The 15,782-nt window shown below is 56.2% G+C and overlaps 1 protein-coding gene across 43 annotated transcripts in view; it reads right to left on the reverse strand.

Moving 5' to 3' along the window:
* LRRFIP1 (LRR binding FLII interacting protein 1) overlaps positions 1-15,782 on the reverse strand; it is a 94,076-nt gene that overhangs the window by 10,967 nt on the left and 67,327 nt on the right. For 21 of the 43 annotated variants that reach the window (XR_013999143.1, XR_013999149.1, XR_013999150.1 and 18 more), the window contains 9 exons: positions 15,246-15,323; positions 10,785-10,820; positions 10,240-10,365; positions 8,721-8,792; positions 7,107-7,277; positions 5,765-5,857; positions 4,718-4,810; positions 2,644-2,736; positions 1,814-1,955 (listed from right to left, as the gene is read on the reverse strand). Coding sequence is in view for 19 of the 43 variants with exons in the window: in XM_081142316.1 (XP_080998442.1) it covers positions 1,814-1,955; positions 2,644-2,736; positions 4,718-4,810; positions 5,765-5,857; positions 7,107-7,277; positions 8,721-8,792; positions 10,240-10,365; positions 10,785-10,820; positions 15,246-15,323 (904 nt within the window). In the remaining 24 variants the exon portion in view is untranslated. The remainder of the gene's footprint in view (positions 1-1,813; positions 1,956-2,643; positions 2,737-4,717; positions 4,811-5,764; positions 5,858-7,106; positions 7,278-8,720; positions 8,793-10,239; positions 10,366-10,784; positions 10,821-15,245; positions 15,324-15,782) is intronic. The other 22 variants (XR_013999147.1, XM_081142324.1, XM_081142322.1 and 19 more) reach the window with 7 other exon arrangements.

Genomic DNA, 15,782 nt, shown 5'->3' on the forward strand with positions numbered 1-15,782 from the left:
CACTGTCAGCCGTCAAACTACACTGCGGATCACGCAGCCCTGAAGGCTGCTTTCCAATCATTTATAAATGAAACATTCAGTTTAGCTTAAGGAACTCAGTCTCAAGATCAATGTCAGGAAAGATACTTTTGCAATAACTCAGACAAGGTAGAAAGAAATCCACCCTCCTCCACCCAACCGCTGTCTCCTGAAAAAGCGGCCTGTGCCCTAAATGCCTTCGCTCCACTCCCTACCAGATGGGGCGTCCCTGCGGGAGGCAAACACAGCACGGTGACCACTTAACTGAATAATAAATGACTCATCAATTAAAAAGTTACAAATTAACAGACGTGTCACTGCTTTGGAATGAAGTTATAGTCTGGATTCTTCAAACAAATGAAACTGCAGCATAGATACCGAGTCACTGAAGGTGACCCAGGGGTCTCCGCCGGGGGTGCACCAACCCCGGAAAACGAGGGAAGTAGTGGGACTTCCACTTAGGATTAGTTTTGTTTCACCCTTTAGACGTTTCTATGAGTGCCTGTTTCATAATGTACATTGTATACTAATGAAATATTATACACATATAAATTAAAAATAAACATACACCTTGGGAAGTCCCCACAATCCTTTACTGATAGTGATTAAAAAACATTTAGAGACCACTGACCAAACTGGTATTTCTGGCTTGTTAAGTGCCTGTTTCCAGCGATTATCAAGGATTTGCAAAATGTGTGTTTGAGCAAGAGTAGCAGCTCCAATTCTTAGCTGCTCACCAGCTAGAGCAAAGGCGTGAGGGACATTAACCAATTACCCACTTTCAGCAACTAGCACATGGTGAAAAGAGCTTTGTTCCTTCTGTAGTCACAGGGACAGAGAGGTGCCCTGGGAAACAAGCCCCAAGGCTCCTGCATTTCCAAAATAAAGAGAAATAAGATGGAAGCCTCCAAATGGAAGCGAGTCACGGCCTGACCTCCCTCTGGCCTCCCTGTGAAGCTGAGACACCAGGTGACCAGGGACCAGGAGGCACACACAGGGGCAGCTTCAGGCTGCACGGCCCCAGGCCAAATATCACGACAGAGATGAATCAGTGGGCCCTTCAGATATTCCTACAGTCCACTGGAATCCCGGCTTAGAGTCTTTCAGAAGCAAAACTGTGGCAGAATGGAAATATTACCTCTGACAAAGGGACAGCTATATCCAACTCTCGCTGTAAAGGATGTCCTCTGTCTACACTGGCCGCAGAGTGCCGCCTGTCCCTCTCCCTCCACAGCAGGGCCGCCTGTCTCTCCCCCTGGCCGCCAGGGCCACCTGTCCCCCCTGAAGTGCTACACTGACAATGGTAACTGAGATGTCCTCTGTCACGGCCTCAGCCTCCACCTGTTCCCACAGGCAGCCCCTTGCCCCAGAGCGTCTCACAGGACGTGCCATGTGGTTTGCAAACGTGGTTCCCAGCCTCTGCTATCTGACCGTGGACAACCTGTACCTCAGTAAGTTAAAAGCCACACCGGGCACGTATCTGAGGAAACCAAGCAGCACTGTCAAAGCTGTCACTCAATTTGGAGACTGCCTTCCCTGCATTCGCAGTCTCATGTGGCACCTCTGAGAAGCAAGAGAAACGTGACCTCAGCCATGGGGGTGAGCACTGATTGGAGGCGACGCCAGACAACACCCATGGTGACCACACCATGCGGCAGGACCCATGAGGAGACAGGACAGGTGGCATGCGGCGTGACTGTTAATGGCCAGTGATGACTGCGCCCGCTCTAACACACAGGGAGGTGAGTCAGTGCCGACCACAGGTGACAGGGTCCCAGGGAGAACCGGGACTTACCCAGGGTCCCGTCCCCCGTTGCCTTGAGGGTGTTTAACTCCTCTTTTGTCATCTTGGTAGAACCTTGGCATCCGACATTATTGAGAGTGTCTGAAGTCTCCCCATTGGTGGCTGTTTCTGAATTTAGGATTATTCCGTGTTTCTGGAACAAAAATAGGCTCATCGTAACACTCGCTGCATGATGTCTGGTTAAACTCTGTTTTATTTGTAATAATTAAAAAGAAGCTAATTTCCCCGAAGTCGAGGAAAATTACAGAGTCAAGAAGAGCTGGGTGCCACCCTCGTGACTGTTCTGTGGACACACACTGGGCAGCTCCTGCGAGGGCTCGACCCTCCGCAGGCTCCCACCCGTGTCCTGATGCGCTGGTGACTGGGACCCTCAGCAGGAGCCCTTTACACTGGGGGTGACGCCCCACGAGAAGCAAGGAGCAAGTCACGGCAAAGTGACCCTGACCTTTAAAACCCCGGCTGCATTCTTTAAAAGAGACACAGAGTAAAAGGAAGAAAGACGTAGGAGTCAGCGGCGGAGGATTCGGAAGCGGCTACAATGTATTCAGAAGGCGCCGCAGACCCTGGGCTCACTTCACTCATCTCTCTGGTGTCAGCTAGCCCCGGATCTGACTGACCGACAGAGCTACAAGCAGCGACACAAAGGGAGCTGAGGCCGGCGCGGCGCGCACACGCTCACTCACACGCTCACATGCACGCTCACACGCACGCACGCACACACTCACACAGGCACACACACGCACGCGCACACTCGCTCCTGAGCGTCCCCGACCTCGCGGTGGCCTCGGGATTTCCTTTCGGCACTCTTCTCTGGCTCGTACCTTTAACTCCTCCTTCAGCGCCACCGCTTCTTCTCTGAGGTCGTCGCGCTCGCTCCTGATGGAGTCGAGGAACTCCTTCTGCCTCTCTAAGGCCTAGCGGTGCGGTGAGCGGGAGAGAGGCATGGTGAGCGGGAGAGAAAGGCGCGCGGTGAGCGGGGGAGAGGGGCGCGCGGTGAGCAGGAGAGAGGTGCGCGGTGAGCGGGTGGCTCCACCGGGACGCGCCCACGGTCGCCCGGGCAGCATGGGCTCGCCGCACAAACAAGCTCACGACAGCCGAGAAAGGCCGCCAGCCATGCTCCTGAGAGACGCCACCCATGGAAGGACGGGGGGAAGGGGCCGGGGCGGGGACAGGACTGCATTTGCTTCGGGCTCCAGCATGGTCTGGGTTTCACAGCCGCCAGAGATGTAAGGGAGGCCACGTGCCCTTTAAATGAGGCATAAAGCCCTGGCCGGCTGGCTCAGTGGTTAGAGCATTGGCCTGAGGACTGAAGGGTCCTGGGTTTGATTCCCAGTCAAGGGCATGTACCCCAGTTGCAGACTCGATCCCCAGCCCCAGTTGGGCGCATGTGGGAGGCAATCAATCGGTCTCTGTCGCTGTCTCTCTCTGTCTCTATGTCTCTATCTGTCTGTCTCTCTCTGTCTCTGTCTCTCTATCTCTGTCTCTCTATCTCTGTCTCTCTGTCTCTGTCTCTCTGTCTCTGTCTGTCTCTGTCTGTCTCTCTATCTGTCTCTGTCTGTCTCTCTGTCTCTGTCACTCTGTCTCTCTCTCTGTCTCTGTCTCTCTCTGTCTCTGTCTCTCTCTGTCTCTCCCTCCCTTCCACTCTCTCTGAAAAGCAATAGAAAAAACACCCCTGGGTGAGGATTAAAAAAAGAGGCACAAGAAGAAGCGCTGAGGAATCCCAGTGACAAGCACAGGGTGTCCCCAAAACGCACACACACTTTAGCAGCTGACAACTCACTTAGTTTTCACTCCTTTCAGGTTTAACTGAGCTGAAATAGTGGGTGAAGCCAGACTAAGCTCTGAACAAAGGAAATTCATCCTAAAGGGCCACTAGACTTTTTTTTTATGGGGACATATAAAAGCTAAAGTTTACGGTACAAAACCGGCAACAGCAGATGCATTGAGGGCGCACAGGCACCCAACGAAATGGTCCTTGACATTTGCGATTCCATCGCTTCCCGCTATCAGCAGGGCCTGGGCCAGAACAGCCATCGGTTTGAAAAGAGGCGTTGACAAAAAAAAAAAAAAAATTATTCATGTCTGTAGATTCTTTTAAATTTTGAAAATGAGCTGTGTGTTAATAAACACTGACTTTATAATCATTCAAAGTGTGTATACGTTTTTGGGGACACCCTGTATCTTAGCAATTTAGACTATTTTTCTACCTGGATTCCCAGCAACTGTGGGCAGAGACAAACACACGCATGCACACACGTGCACAAGCACAGGCCCCGAGTACGTGCGGCCGAGCCATGAGTGGAGACGTGTAAATGCTCTGATGACGCTCGAGCGTCTGGGGACTGTCGCCAGAGCTCCGTGGTCTGAAGGGCCGCCACGTTCTGGGAGCCAGTGTCAGGAAGCACAGCAGGTAGGGTGAGGGTTCCCTTTCTCCCCCCATCACACCTACGGGCAGGTGGCTGCCTGCTCTGTCCTTGGGGAGGGAGAGGGTCTGAGAACCTCTGGGGAGATTTCAAGCTGGGGCTACGTGGGGCACAGCACCTGTCACCTCGCAGCTGCCTCAAACCCCTCGAGAAAAAGCCCCGGCGGGACGGGCAGGGAAATGTGCACATCAGAGCTGCCCGAGGTCCCTCTCCTGGAGAGGCTGCCAGTCCCTGGCCGCTCGGGGCAGCAGAGCCCGGCTCATCCTGCCAACGCCACTCTCCACGCGGAAGCCCGTTTCCAGTTTGGGGCTACTATCAATTGGGGTGAGCTCGAGTTTTCGCCGCATGACTGAGCTTGCGTCCCACGGGGCTGCATGCGTACCCCTCCACGCGCACACCAAGGATCCCGCAACAACACGCTGGCCAAGCACACGGCCCGTTGGAACAGATTTTCAAAGACCGGAGAGCCTACCCCTATCTTTTTGTCTTTCCACTCTATCGTTTCCTGAAGGTCAGAAATCTCCCTGATATAACTCGCCTGCTTCTGCTGCAACTGTCGGATTTCCTGAGGGACAGGAACAGATAAGAAGAGAGCAGATAAGGTTAGACAGGAAGAGAGCCCAGCGCAGACCTGCGGAGAGGAGGGTGTCCCGCAGCCGGGCACAGGGAGGCGAAGCCCCTTCCCACTGATCCCAGCTCACTCGGAGGCCACACCTTCCCCGGGCCCTGCTCCCAGTGTCCCAAAGTGCAGGAAGAAACCCGTGGGGGGGGTTCGGAATGAGGCACTGAAGTTCTGACCAAGTTAAAAAGGTGAACATCAACCCTGGATGGTTCCTGTGGCCACTGTAACAAAGTAGCTGTAACCACTCAGTGGCTTCAAATGTATTGGAACCGGGCTGCAGCTCAGAGCCCACATGAGTCTCCCCGGCTGAGAGCAGGGGTGGGCCAGGCTGGGATCTTTCCAGGAGGCTCCAGGGGAGAATCCATTCCCCCCCTCCTTTTAGCTTTCAGAGGCGCTAATTCCTTGGCTCAGGGCCCCTCTTCACGTCGCTCTGACATCTGCTTCCACTGTCACATCCCCGACTTCTGCCTTTGACTTTCCCGCCTCCCCCCTGTAAGGGCCCCGTAACAGACCAGGCCTCCCCGGAAACCCTAGGATAACTCCCATCACGAGGTCCCCTCTGCAGTGGAAGGTGCTATTTTCACAGGTCCCAGGATTAGGATGCAGACATTATTCCATCTGCCCACCTCCCCAAACTAACACACAACTGCCCGAGAATGGGAATCTTCACCACTGAAAGGAACAGGACTCCTTAAGCGAGGCTCGGAGAATGAGCCCAAGCCCTTAATTTTCCAGAAAACACGCGGCTTTAGTAATGAACCAACAAAAGGCTCCTGAGTCACAAAAGAAAAGGAGGAATGAGGGGCAGCTACTCATCTGGAGCACCCCTCACCTCCTCCCTCTGGGGAGCAGCTACCCCCCTGGAGCACCTCCTCCCTCTGGGGAGCAGCTACCCACCTGGAGCATCTCCTCCCTCTGCTGCAGGGCGGCTTTCACCTCCGCGAACTGGAACTGCAGCAGGCTGTGTGCGTGCTTCTCCCGCTCAAATTCCTGTGGACCAACAGGGAGCAGGGCATCAGGTGGGGGGATCGTGTTTTCCCACTGTTCAAGGTCACGCTCCCATGATTTACCTCTGCCTCCGAGCGAATGACCTATGACCCTGTCAGCGCAGCGTCCGAGGCCTTTTTAACACTAGAACACATTTCCCTGCACTTTCTAGAAGACGCCCTGTGGTTTACTATAAAATTAGAGGAGTTGATGGAGCTGACAGTGTTTCCTGGTTCCTCTCTAGGTGGGCGATGCCCCAGGAAGGGTCCCCATCAGGGTGTCTGCTGTGTCCACTGAGCCAAGTGAGGATGTAGCTTTGCAAAGGATTTACACTAAAATTATCCCTGATTCTGAAATATGACAAGGAATCACGAGACTGGTCTGCTGTCGTTAACTTGGACATACGCCCGTGCTGTGTGCGGATGTCCTAACTAACATGCTAACTCCAGCGCTTTTCAACAGAAGCCCAAATGAGACTCCTCTCCTCTGAGCTTAATGGAGACATTTAATTCTTAAATTGAGTGATTGTGTCTCTTCCCAATCAGCAGAACATGAATGAATATAATTTTCTTAAAGTCTGTGATCCTTGCAACGATTTCTCTATGGTGTTAGAGACGACAAAATGAAAACCAGGAAACGTGCATGAACAGGAAGATCTGGAGGACCCGACACGCCTTACCCAGCACGCTGGTTCCCTCGTAGGCACATGTCCCACTAAGACCACCTCTAGTTTACCTATTGCAATTTGCATGTCAGTATTTCAAGTCCCTCAGCAAAGAGCATGGTGTTCTCAGATGTCTGGGCTTCCTAGGCAGGTGGAGAATCGTTGTTTAACCACACACGCACACGCACGCACACACATGCACACATGCACACACACGCACGCACACGCACGCACGCACTGCCTGGCCGGTGTGGCTCAGTGGTTGAGCGTTGACCCACAAACCAGGAGGTCACTGGTTGGATTCCTGGTCAGGGCACATGCCTGGGTTGCGGGCTCGATCTCCAGTAGGGGGCGTGCAGGAGGCAGCTGATCTGATTCTCTCTCATTGATGTTTCTTTCCCTCTCCCTTCCTCTCTCTCTCTAATAAAATAAATAAATAAATAAAAAGAAAAACAAACACATGCATTGAAAACTAAAAAAAAAAATAAAATTATTAAAAATAAAATAAAAGCTCAGACCTTCACAGAACCCGGGAACCCCACCGCCACAGCCCACATCCGCCCGCGCCCCGCCCCCGCTGAGGCTCGCCTTGCTCTTCTCCTCGCACTGCCGCCGGGCCTCGGCCAGCTGCTCCTCGAGCTCCAGCAGCGCGTCTTTGAGGGTGTCCACCTGGTACATGTAGTTCATCTTCTCATTGTCCAGCTGGGCGTTGGACACCATCGCCTTCTTGTACTTCTCCTCCGCCTCCGCCAGCGAGTCCTGGAGACCGGGCCGCGGCGCGGAAATTGCGGTAAGAAAGTGAATGCGAGGCCTCGCTCGGCGCTCCCCAAACCCGACAACCCGGCCCCGAACTTAGGCTTCGTTCCTCAGAGCACAGGAATCAAAACAGGAGACGGGCAATTTCAAACACGCAGAAATTCCTCCTTCTCAATGTGATCAAATTCTCGTCCCTCCGAAAGTTAGCTATTAACCGTGCCCGGGGATGGACGTGATTTACAGTCATGGGACATGGGCGACACCGACGGGAAAGGGCTGGTCACAGGACTAGAGTCCTGACTCCGTGAGTCAGGAGCCGCTCGTAGTGGGTTAGGCTGTTAGACAGGTTTCTGAAGGGATCACTCAAGGTACGCGGCCGGAACTGGGGACAGGCCCGTGTGACGGCCCAGAGAAGCAAACCCTTGTCACCAGCTGCCAGGGATCCCTGTCTGGGCCTATGAACCAGGAAAGGATGAAGCGGGATTTCAGATTCTCAACCCGCAGGAAAATTGAACAAGGTGCACAGGCCTCCGTGGGTGGGCCTGCTTGGGCAGGTGTCCCGGGTGCAACTGGGAGCCTTCCGGGGACCAGTGCTGGTCTCGCCTGCACTGGTGGGCAATGATTTTGGGTGGGACCAGGGGTTCCTGGGCAGCCTCACTGGTTCCTTTTTCATAGGAGTTAAAAGCCAGGATCTTAATTTTTCCTCTTTTTAAAAAGAGGTGACAAATATGAAAGCGATTAGCCATGCGATTTGTCACCTGCCGCGGTGCCCCTCTGATACTAAACTCAGACTACTTGGGGGCAGACTTTCTGGGGAGCTGGGGGAAGTGACCGGTGTACCATCGACTGCTAGAGCGTGGTCTGCCACAGCTGCCAAGAAAGACGGCACAGCCCGACTGTCCCCCTCACCGTCACAGAATGGCAGCTAAGTGTCCTGGTCGGCACAGCGCAGTGACTCCACACCCTCAGAGTGGGGAGTGTTTATTCAAATAAACCCAACACCAGGTGCATTCACACACTGCTCCAGTCGCTACAATGTTGCAACATGCAAGTAACTAGAAGCCTGGCGGTGGGGCTGCCTTACGGCCAACGGCAGACATCTGGAGATGCAGGTGGCGTGAGGCACTGGCTGGATGGAACTGCCATGGACAGCAAAGAAAACCAAAAACCCTTATTCAGCCTGGCAGCTCCTGGTTTTCAGCCGGGGGAGGGAGGCTGCGGGAGGTCGGACGTGCATCGGGAAATGTGTTAGTAGCTTTTTCTCGGTTCGAAGGCTGCACCGTGACACACGCCTGCACACACGCCACGTGCGCACGCCACGCACGCAGCTCTCCCCGGCTGGAGCCTGGGGCGTCCGCAGGGTTAGCACGCACCCCGAACGCCTTCGTTAGGGTTTCTCGGTTAGGCTGGGTTAATGTGGCGAGCCCACGCTCCGTGCACTGGTACCTTCATCTCTTTGAGCCCCTGCATGTATTTGCCTTCCACATCCTGAATCTGGTCCTTTAACTCACTGAGCTCCTGGGGGTGGCAAGAAAGGGAGGTGATGTCGAGGGAGAAGGGGACAAGGCCACCAACACAGAGGCGGGTCTCGGGATCGCCCCGCTTCTGCAGGGCCTCCCTTAACGGCCTGAGCAGTGACTTCCTTCCTCTTATTTTAAGTGTTAGAGAAAAATAAATGTCCATGTTACAAAGATTAACATTTAGGTGTATCTCATGATATTTTCACGATTTTGTAAAATTGAGGTGCCTCTCATGATATTTTTGCACAGTTTTATAAAACAGGCAAGAGAGCTGCGGGAAATGAAACAAGAAGTATGACTCGTGCTAAGGGTTCATTCGAGCTCCTCGTGCGCCCTGCACCCCGGATCCCGGAGCTCCCGGGCCCCTCTGCTCGTCCCCTTCACCGCCACAGCCCTGGCGCCTGCAGGAGCCAGATGCTCCATAAACAAATGATGCTGAACGAATGAACGGAGCTCACAGCCTAGGAGCAGAGGCAGGTCCGACTGCAGCACACGGCAAATGCCACATCGATGGGGTTCAGGGACGCACAGAGCTGCAGCCGGCCCAGGGACAGCATGCGGCCGCTTTAGGAGGAGCAGTTAAACATTGTTCTTATAACGCGCGGGCGTCGGGAGCACCTTCCAGGGAACCTGGCCCACCCCTGATGCTCAAATCTCTTCTCTCGCCTCCCTGCAGTTCCGATGGCGCCCTTGGCAGCTGCTTCTGTGCTGACCAGTTTTAATAATTAGAAAGAGCTTCTGTGGATGAAGCCGAATTTGATGCCCAAAGCTCCTCCCTCTGCTCTCCGGGGGCCACGCCTTCTAGAATCTTAACCTTCCCTTTGCCTGGCCTCCTCCGGACGCAGGTACTTGAGCGACAGCACTGCTTTTCTGTCTCAGCCAGTGTCGAGGATCCCACAGAATAACATCCACATTCCAGGGAGAAGGCAAACCCACCCAGACGCCCGGTGAGGCCCACTGAGCGTGAGGACAGAGGGAGCGAAGGACAGATGTGTGCAGAGGACAGGCGGACAGAGTGGCCCAGCACCTCCATGTGCCATGGTGAGTGCTGGTGCAGGTGTGTCCCAGGGCTGAGGGGGCATGGGGTGTGGGTGCAGGTGTGTCCCAGGGCTGAGGAGGCATGGGGTGTGGGTGCAGGTGTGTCCCAGGGCTGAGGGGGCATGGGGTGTGGGTGCAGGTGTGTCTCAGAACCGAGGGGGCACAGGGCCCACAGGCAGGTGTGTCCCAGAACCGAGGGGGCACAGGGCCCACGGGCAGGGCAATCAGGGAAGCCTTCCTGAGGGTGACCACATCTGAGCTGGGTCTTGGTGTTACTAGAACACCTGTTTGTGGGAGGCAGGGGAGATGGTACCGAGAAGAAAGATGTGGCACTTTAGGAATTAAATCTTTCTTTTTCCTTGAAGATGGGTTTTAATAAAGGGTCATAAGTAGGTAGAGAGCTTTACCTTGATTTCCCTAATGGATGCCTCGGTGTCAACGGAGACAGAGGTGTCCCCACTTCCCCTCCGGGAGGAGGTGCCGCCCAACGAGGCCAGTGTGGCTGCCGACAGGCCGGGCAGGTTTCGCGGCCCCTAGAGTGTGGCAGGGATCAAACGCAATTTTAGACAAAACCAAAGCTACCTGCACGTCTGCTATGATGGCCCCTTCCCTCGAATTCAGTTTCCCACCGGGAGCATCTCCCGTGGGCTTGCGGAAAACACTAAAGACAGGCTCACAGTGAGGGCCCGTGGGTGCTGGGGAACCTGCCTGGATTCACCTTCCGCCCCACGGCCGGGCCGCGGTCAACTCCTTCGCACACACCGGGAGTGACCCCGGGGACCCCCCGCAGGCTGTGAGGTTGGTTAGCAGCCACGCAGGGTCCTGTTCACTCCCTGGGGAAGGTCTTTATTAAACATCAAGCAACACATTTTTTTTTTTGTTCGTTTTGCCCATAAATTCTGGGACCCACTGGGTTCACCAATGACATAGCTTAAAGGTGGAAATTCCTCACCTTCTCGGCGAAATCCTTCTCTGGTCTCTCTTCAACCTGGAGAGGAAAACACACAAATGTGAAATGTGAGCATTGACTGGAGAATCGGGGGGGCGGGGCGGGGTGATGAGATGACGCCACAGCTGCTTTTGTAGTTTAAAAACCACTTTGCCCCCGAGACCCTCTGATACGCCTGTGCCAGGCGGTGCGGACACAGATGGCCCGCCCACAGCGGCTTAGAGAGCCCGCTGACGGTCACCGGCCACCGGCCACCGGCCACCGTGAGGCTCCACAACCTTTACAGTTTCCACAGGAACCTAGCGACGTCGGAGCGAGACACGGAAGGCAGACGGGAGCACCTCGAGGAACCTGCTCGCAGGCCGACTTTCAGGTTCCTGCGTGCTGGGCAGTGTCTCCACGTGGGAGGGGGCCACGCCCCACACCTGTCTACCCTCCCCCGGATCAGACGGCGAGGACGCCACGGGGCCTGGGGGCTGGAGGTGTGACCGCAGGCGTTCATTTCCACCCTCACGGAGCTGGCCTCCGAGGCGGGAGAAAGCGGCGAGCCAACCGTAACCTTCCTACTTCCCACGAGTGACTGAGCACGCGCACCTTCAGGTTCAAACACCCGGGGATGGGCGCCGGAGGGGGCGCTGGGGGCTGAAGGTACAGGGGACCTTGCCGGGTGAGAAGCGGGACCCCAAGCATCTGGCTTTTCTCATCTTTGCTGTTTGGACGTGTCTCTGAGGCATGTCACAGTCTCGGTGGGACCGGAGCAGACACGAGGCTGCACCAACAGCCACCCAGGGCCAACTCTAGGGGACCCCAGGACTGGGTGGCGCTGGCAATGGCCCTACTTCTTTCTCTCATCAGTGTCCAAAAAAGACTACTTCCTTTCTTTTCCTCCTTTCTCCCTCTTTGGCACACAGAGGGCTCCTCTCCGGCCGCTGGGAAGGTCGCGGAGGGCGGGAAAACCTGCGCTCAGCCACGCCAAGCTCTCGGGGAACCCCTCGTCACGCTTTCCCCATCGCGCCTCCAACCCGCCCCCGGGAGCTCAGAGCTTCCCCGAGACGCCCGGGTCCACCAGGACACGCCGGCGATGCGCAGCGCCCCGAGTGGGTCCGCGGGGCAGCCTCGCCGGGGGCCCGGGGCGCGGGCACCTCTGCACGCTCGCCCCACAGCCGGTCCGGACTGCAGGCTGAGAAACCCCAGCGCGTGAACACGCGACCCGTGACGGGCGGCGTCCAGGGGGCAGCACGCGGGAGCAGGGCAGGTGCTCAGCTCCGGTAGGACGTTGGGGCCCTGTACAGACGCCACCTCCCGCCTGTGCGCGGAGCAGCCGCGGCGGTGACGCGGGCCCAGCCCGGCTCGGCTCTGCCTCGCTGCACCTGCACCCTACGCGCAAATGCTGCGTTTGCGATTCAAACGCGTCGGCTGAGGAAGAACAAAGCCGAAAATCGAAGTTTTCTCTTTAATTAAAAAAAAACTTTAAAAATAGTTTTGAAAAGCCTTTGACCTGAGATATGTAATGGACTCAGAACGTGAAAACGGTATGTTTTCAAGGGAGGCCACGCAGGGAAAACAAAGCTCTCAAGGGAAGTTACGGCCAATCGATGTTTAACTGTTGTTGCCGATCTCCACCTGAGAGATACTGGAGTGAACATGTTTTGTCCGCTTTCGAGTGACAAGGGACAGGTGCAGCTGCCGGCCGTCCTGGGACGCGGGAACCTGGAGCCCCGGGGAAAGCATGAAGCCACTGCAGGGTCCGGGGCTCCCACTAGGTGGCAGTGTGTCCAGCTGCCGGGCAGCTGCAACCACTTTTAAGGAAGCGCCCTCTCCGTCCCCTAAAAAAAGGAACAGAGAGTAACCCAGATGGTGTGTTTAATTTTCACACAAAGCCCAGCACCTTCTCTCTGGAAATAACATACAAAGAGACAAAAGAGATGAACAGTATGGTGGCTGCTGCGTGCCATGGAGGGGGGACGTCGTGGTGGGGACAGGAGCCCAGTGAGACCAGGGACGCCCCAGCCACACCAGCGGGACCTCTGTGGACAGCGGCCACACATCTCGCAGCCTATTGCATTTATGAATCATTTTCTGAGCAACACTAAACATCTTAGGTCAGTGGGGCAACTACATAGTAACAAGTTTAGGAAGTACAAAGTGTAACAGTTACAATCTGCCGGGAGGGGTCACTTCCAGAAACTTCTGTGCAATTTTACATTGTGGCAACTCTTCCTCAAAACCAAATACCTAAACTAGCACATGAAATATTTATTAGCTCCAGACTTCTACCAGCCCGTGAATGGGGGTGCCCTGAAGGCTTGACCACCAGCCTGGCAGGTGTAAAATGCCAGGGTTTCCGCACAGCGTCTGGCCGCCTCCCTCCCTAGAGACAGCACGGCTGTGGGTGCGAGACCCCAGCAGGGGGGCCAGGTACGGAGGACTCTTCCTCATGGTGTCCCCACGCCCAGCCGGCAGCCCTGGACCCCGAATGGGCAACAGGGACACAGAAACAGTGTCACTGCACTGCCCCCCTCAAGAAACAAAGGGACAATAGTGGACACTGCTTAGAAAATACCCGTTTTAAGGGCAATTTTCCTTCAAATACACACAGCAGTGGAGTCTACCATGTGGGAGGAAATTTTTGGTTTTAAGTCCAATAATGCTGACATTTCCCTAACTGGCTTGTCCCTGCACTCTTGCATTCATAATTCAAGACCGGTTTTCCACGGGTCCCTGCCCCCCCTTCATACAACATAAAACGCGAGTCACTACAGACTTTGTTTCCCTGGGCCAGATGGGCCAGAGATGCGGCTCCTCCAAGTCCCTCTGAACTCGCAGAGGTGACAAGGAGCTGGGCTGCCCCCAGGATGTTCCTGAGGCGGATCCAGGGCCTGGGAGGCACAGGGGGCCTGGCTCCAGCAGGCGAGGCCCCTGCTCAGGTTGGCTCCAAGCCTGGCTGTCAGACCTGATCCAGCTCTCGGAGGCTCCCCGCACCCCTCCCCAGGACCCCACGATGCCAAGTTTTCTACGGCACGTGCCCGTTTGCTGAGTGTCGTCTCCCCCACTGCGCATCCCCGAGGGCAGGCTCCCCACTGCAGCCTGGTGCTAGAACAGTCTAGGTGCTCACTAAACTGCGGCCGAATGAACGAGCCGCAGCTTCTCGGGGGAAGATCCTGGGCTTGGAGGACAGGACAGAGCTCATTTAAGAGCAGGGAAACGAGAACGAAGGCAGACTGTTAACTTTCACGGACAATGACAACGCCCATTCCTAGTAGTTCCAGGGCTTCATTCACACACAGTCGAAGTGTGAAAACTCAGGAGGCAGCCCAGCTGGGCGCGGCTCGCCCTGCAGGTGGGCAGGTGTGCTGGCCTCGGTCGGCAGGAATCCAGTTCCAGATACTGCCCTTCGGTCATTTAGCGACATCCGTAAAAAGCACATTTGCCAGATTTTAAAAACAGAAGTTACGTGATATCGAATAGCTGTATCTCACTCCTCCTGCCGGGGGGTGGGGGTGGGGGTGGTGTCCTGACAAGCGATGTGAGCCCGGCCTGGAGGGATGTGAGCCCGGCCTGGAGGGATGTGCGCCCGGCCTGGAGGGATGTGCGCCCGGCCCGGAGGGATGAGCACCTGGCTTTAACCAAGTTCAGAACCACAGTCGACCATGATGGAAGATGGGAGGAAAGATACCGACGCTGCCCAGCTTGGCTTTCCCCAGCCCAGGGTTCATCAAGGATGCGCTGCGGGCCCGTGTGGCCCTGCTCCTGCCCACTCAACGCCCCTTCCCCTGGTCACTGCCAGTCCCCCACCCCCAGGTGGCCCTGGGGCAAAACTTCCCTGCAAACCCCTTCTTGCTCAGAGGTTGCGTAGCAGCCTCGTACAAAGCACCCGATGAGGTGACGCTGCCTAATATTCCAAAGACTCTGGAAACACGTAATAAGGAGACTCAAAGGACAGGGCCTGGATGGTAGGGTCATCCACGCCGAGTGACCAACAGGAGTGCAGCCTGAGGCCTCACACACTGAAGAAGCTGAGAGTCTGGGGCTGGTGGGTGAGCAGGAGGGGTGCCAGGGCACCCACGGGCCCGCACCTCCTTTTTAAAACTGCCAGGTCGAATAACAAGTCCAACAAAATGGTAAAAGTTCAATCCTTCAATTTTTAAATCATAAAACAACACGCCGACGCACATGCTACACTCCCCACACTGTCCCAAGTCCCCTCCTCCCGGCAAGACCCCCTCTCCCAGCTCCGTCAACAGCCCCTTCCGCACACGGCCCTTTAGAAACTGCGATGCAAACCCCGTGTCACTGAACGGTGACGCTCTAAATCGCGCAGCCTTTCCCCCGCTGTGTTTGCACTTAGACCCAACAGGTCACGGAGCAGCCTGGCCCCCCCTCCCGCGCCCAGGCTTGCGGAGGGGGGCGGGGGACAGACAGGTGAGGGAGGGCAGAAGGCAGCGGACAGACAGGCTCACTCACCACTGGGCTGGCCCGCGCCGAGCTGGCTCTGGAGGAGGCGCGGGAGCTGGAGTTGAGGTGGCCGCTGTGCTCCGAGGGCTGTCGCACAGCCCGGGGCCGCAGGCAGACAGAGAGAGAGGGACAGAGTTAGCAGAGAGGCACCGAGGATGGGGGCCCCGCTGGCTGAGAGGCCAGCCCCGCAGCGCAGAGGAGAGGGGTCCGTGGGCACGGAGCGCGGGCCTCCCGGGGAAGCGAACGCCCGCTGAGGATGGAAAGCGTTAATCATCACAGCAGAACACGGATGCTCGGTTAGTACGGAGAAAGGGACACAAAGTGACACAAAGCGCCCGCTGAATGGAGGTGTGGAGTCACGCCTGCCGGGGCACAGAGAGCGGGCCCGCCGCTGCCCCCCAGCCCCGCAGAGCGCGGCGAGCGGGCGGGCCTGGCGCTGGGCCGAGGAGACCCGCGCTTCTCACTGTCTTCCAAGCGAGAGCGCAATAGGAGGCAGCGTCCAGGCCGCAGCCGGGCGTGGCTCCTAGGCCTGCGCAGACATCCTCC

The sequence above is a fragment of the Miniopterus schreibersii genome (assembly GCF_964146895.1).
Source record: "Miniopterus schreibersii genome assembly, chromosome: 7".
NCBI lineage: Eukaryota > Metazoa > Chordata > Mammalia > Chiroptera > Miniopteridae > Miniopterus > Miniopterus schreibersii.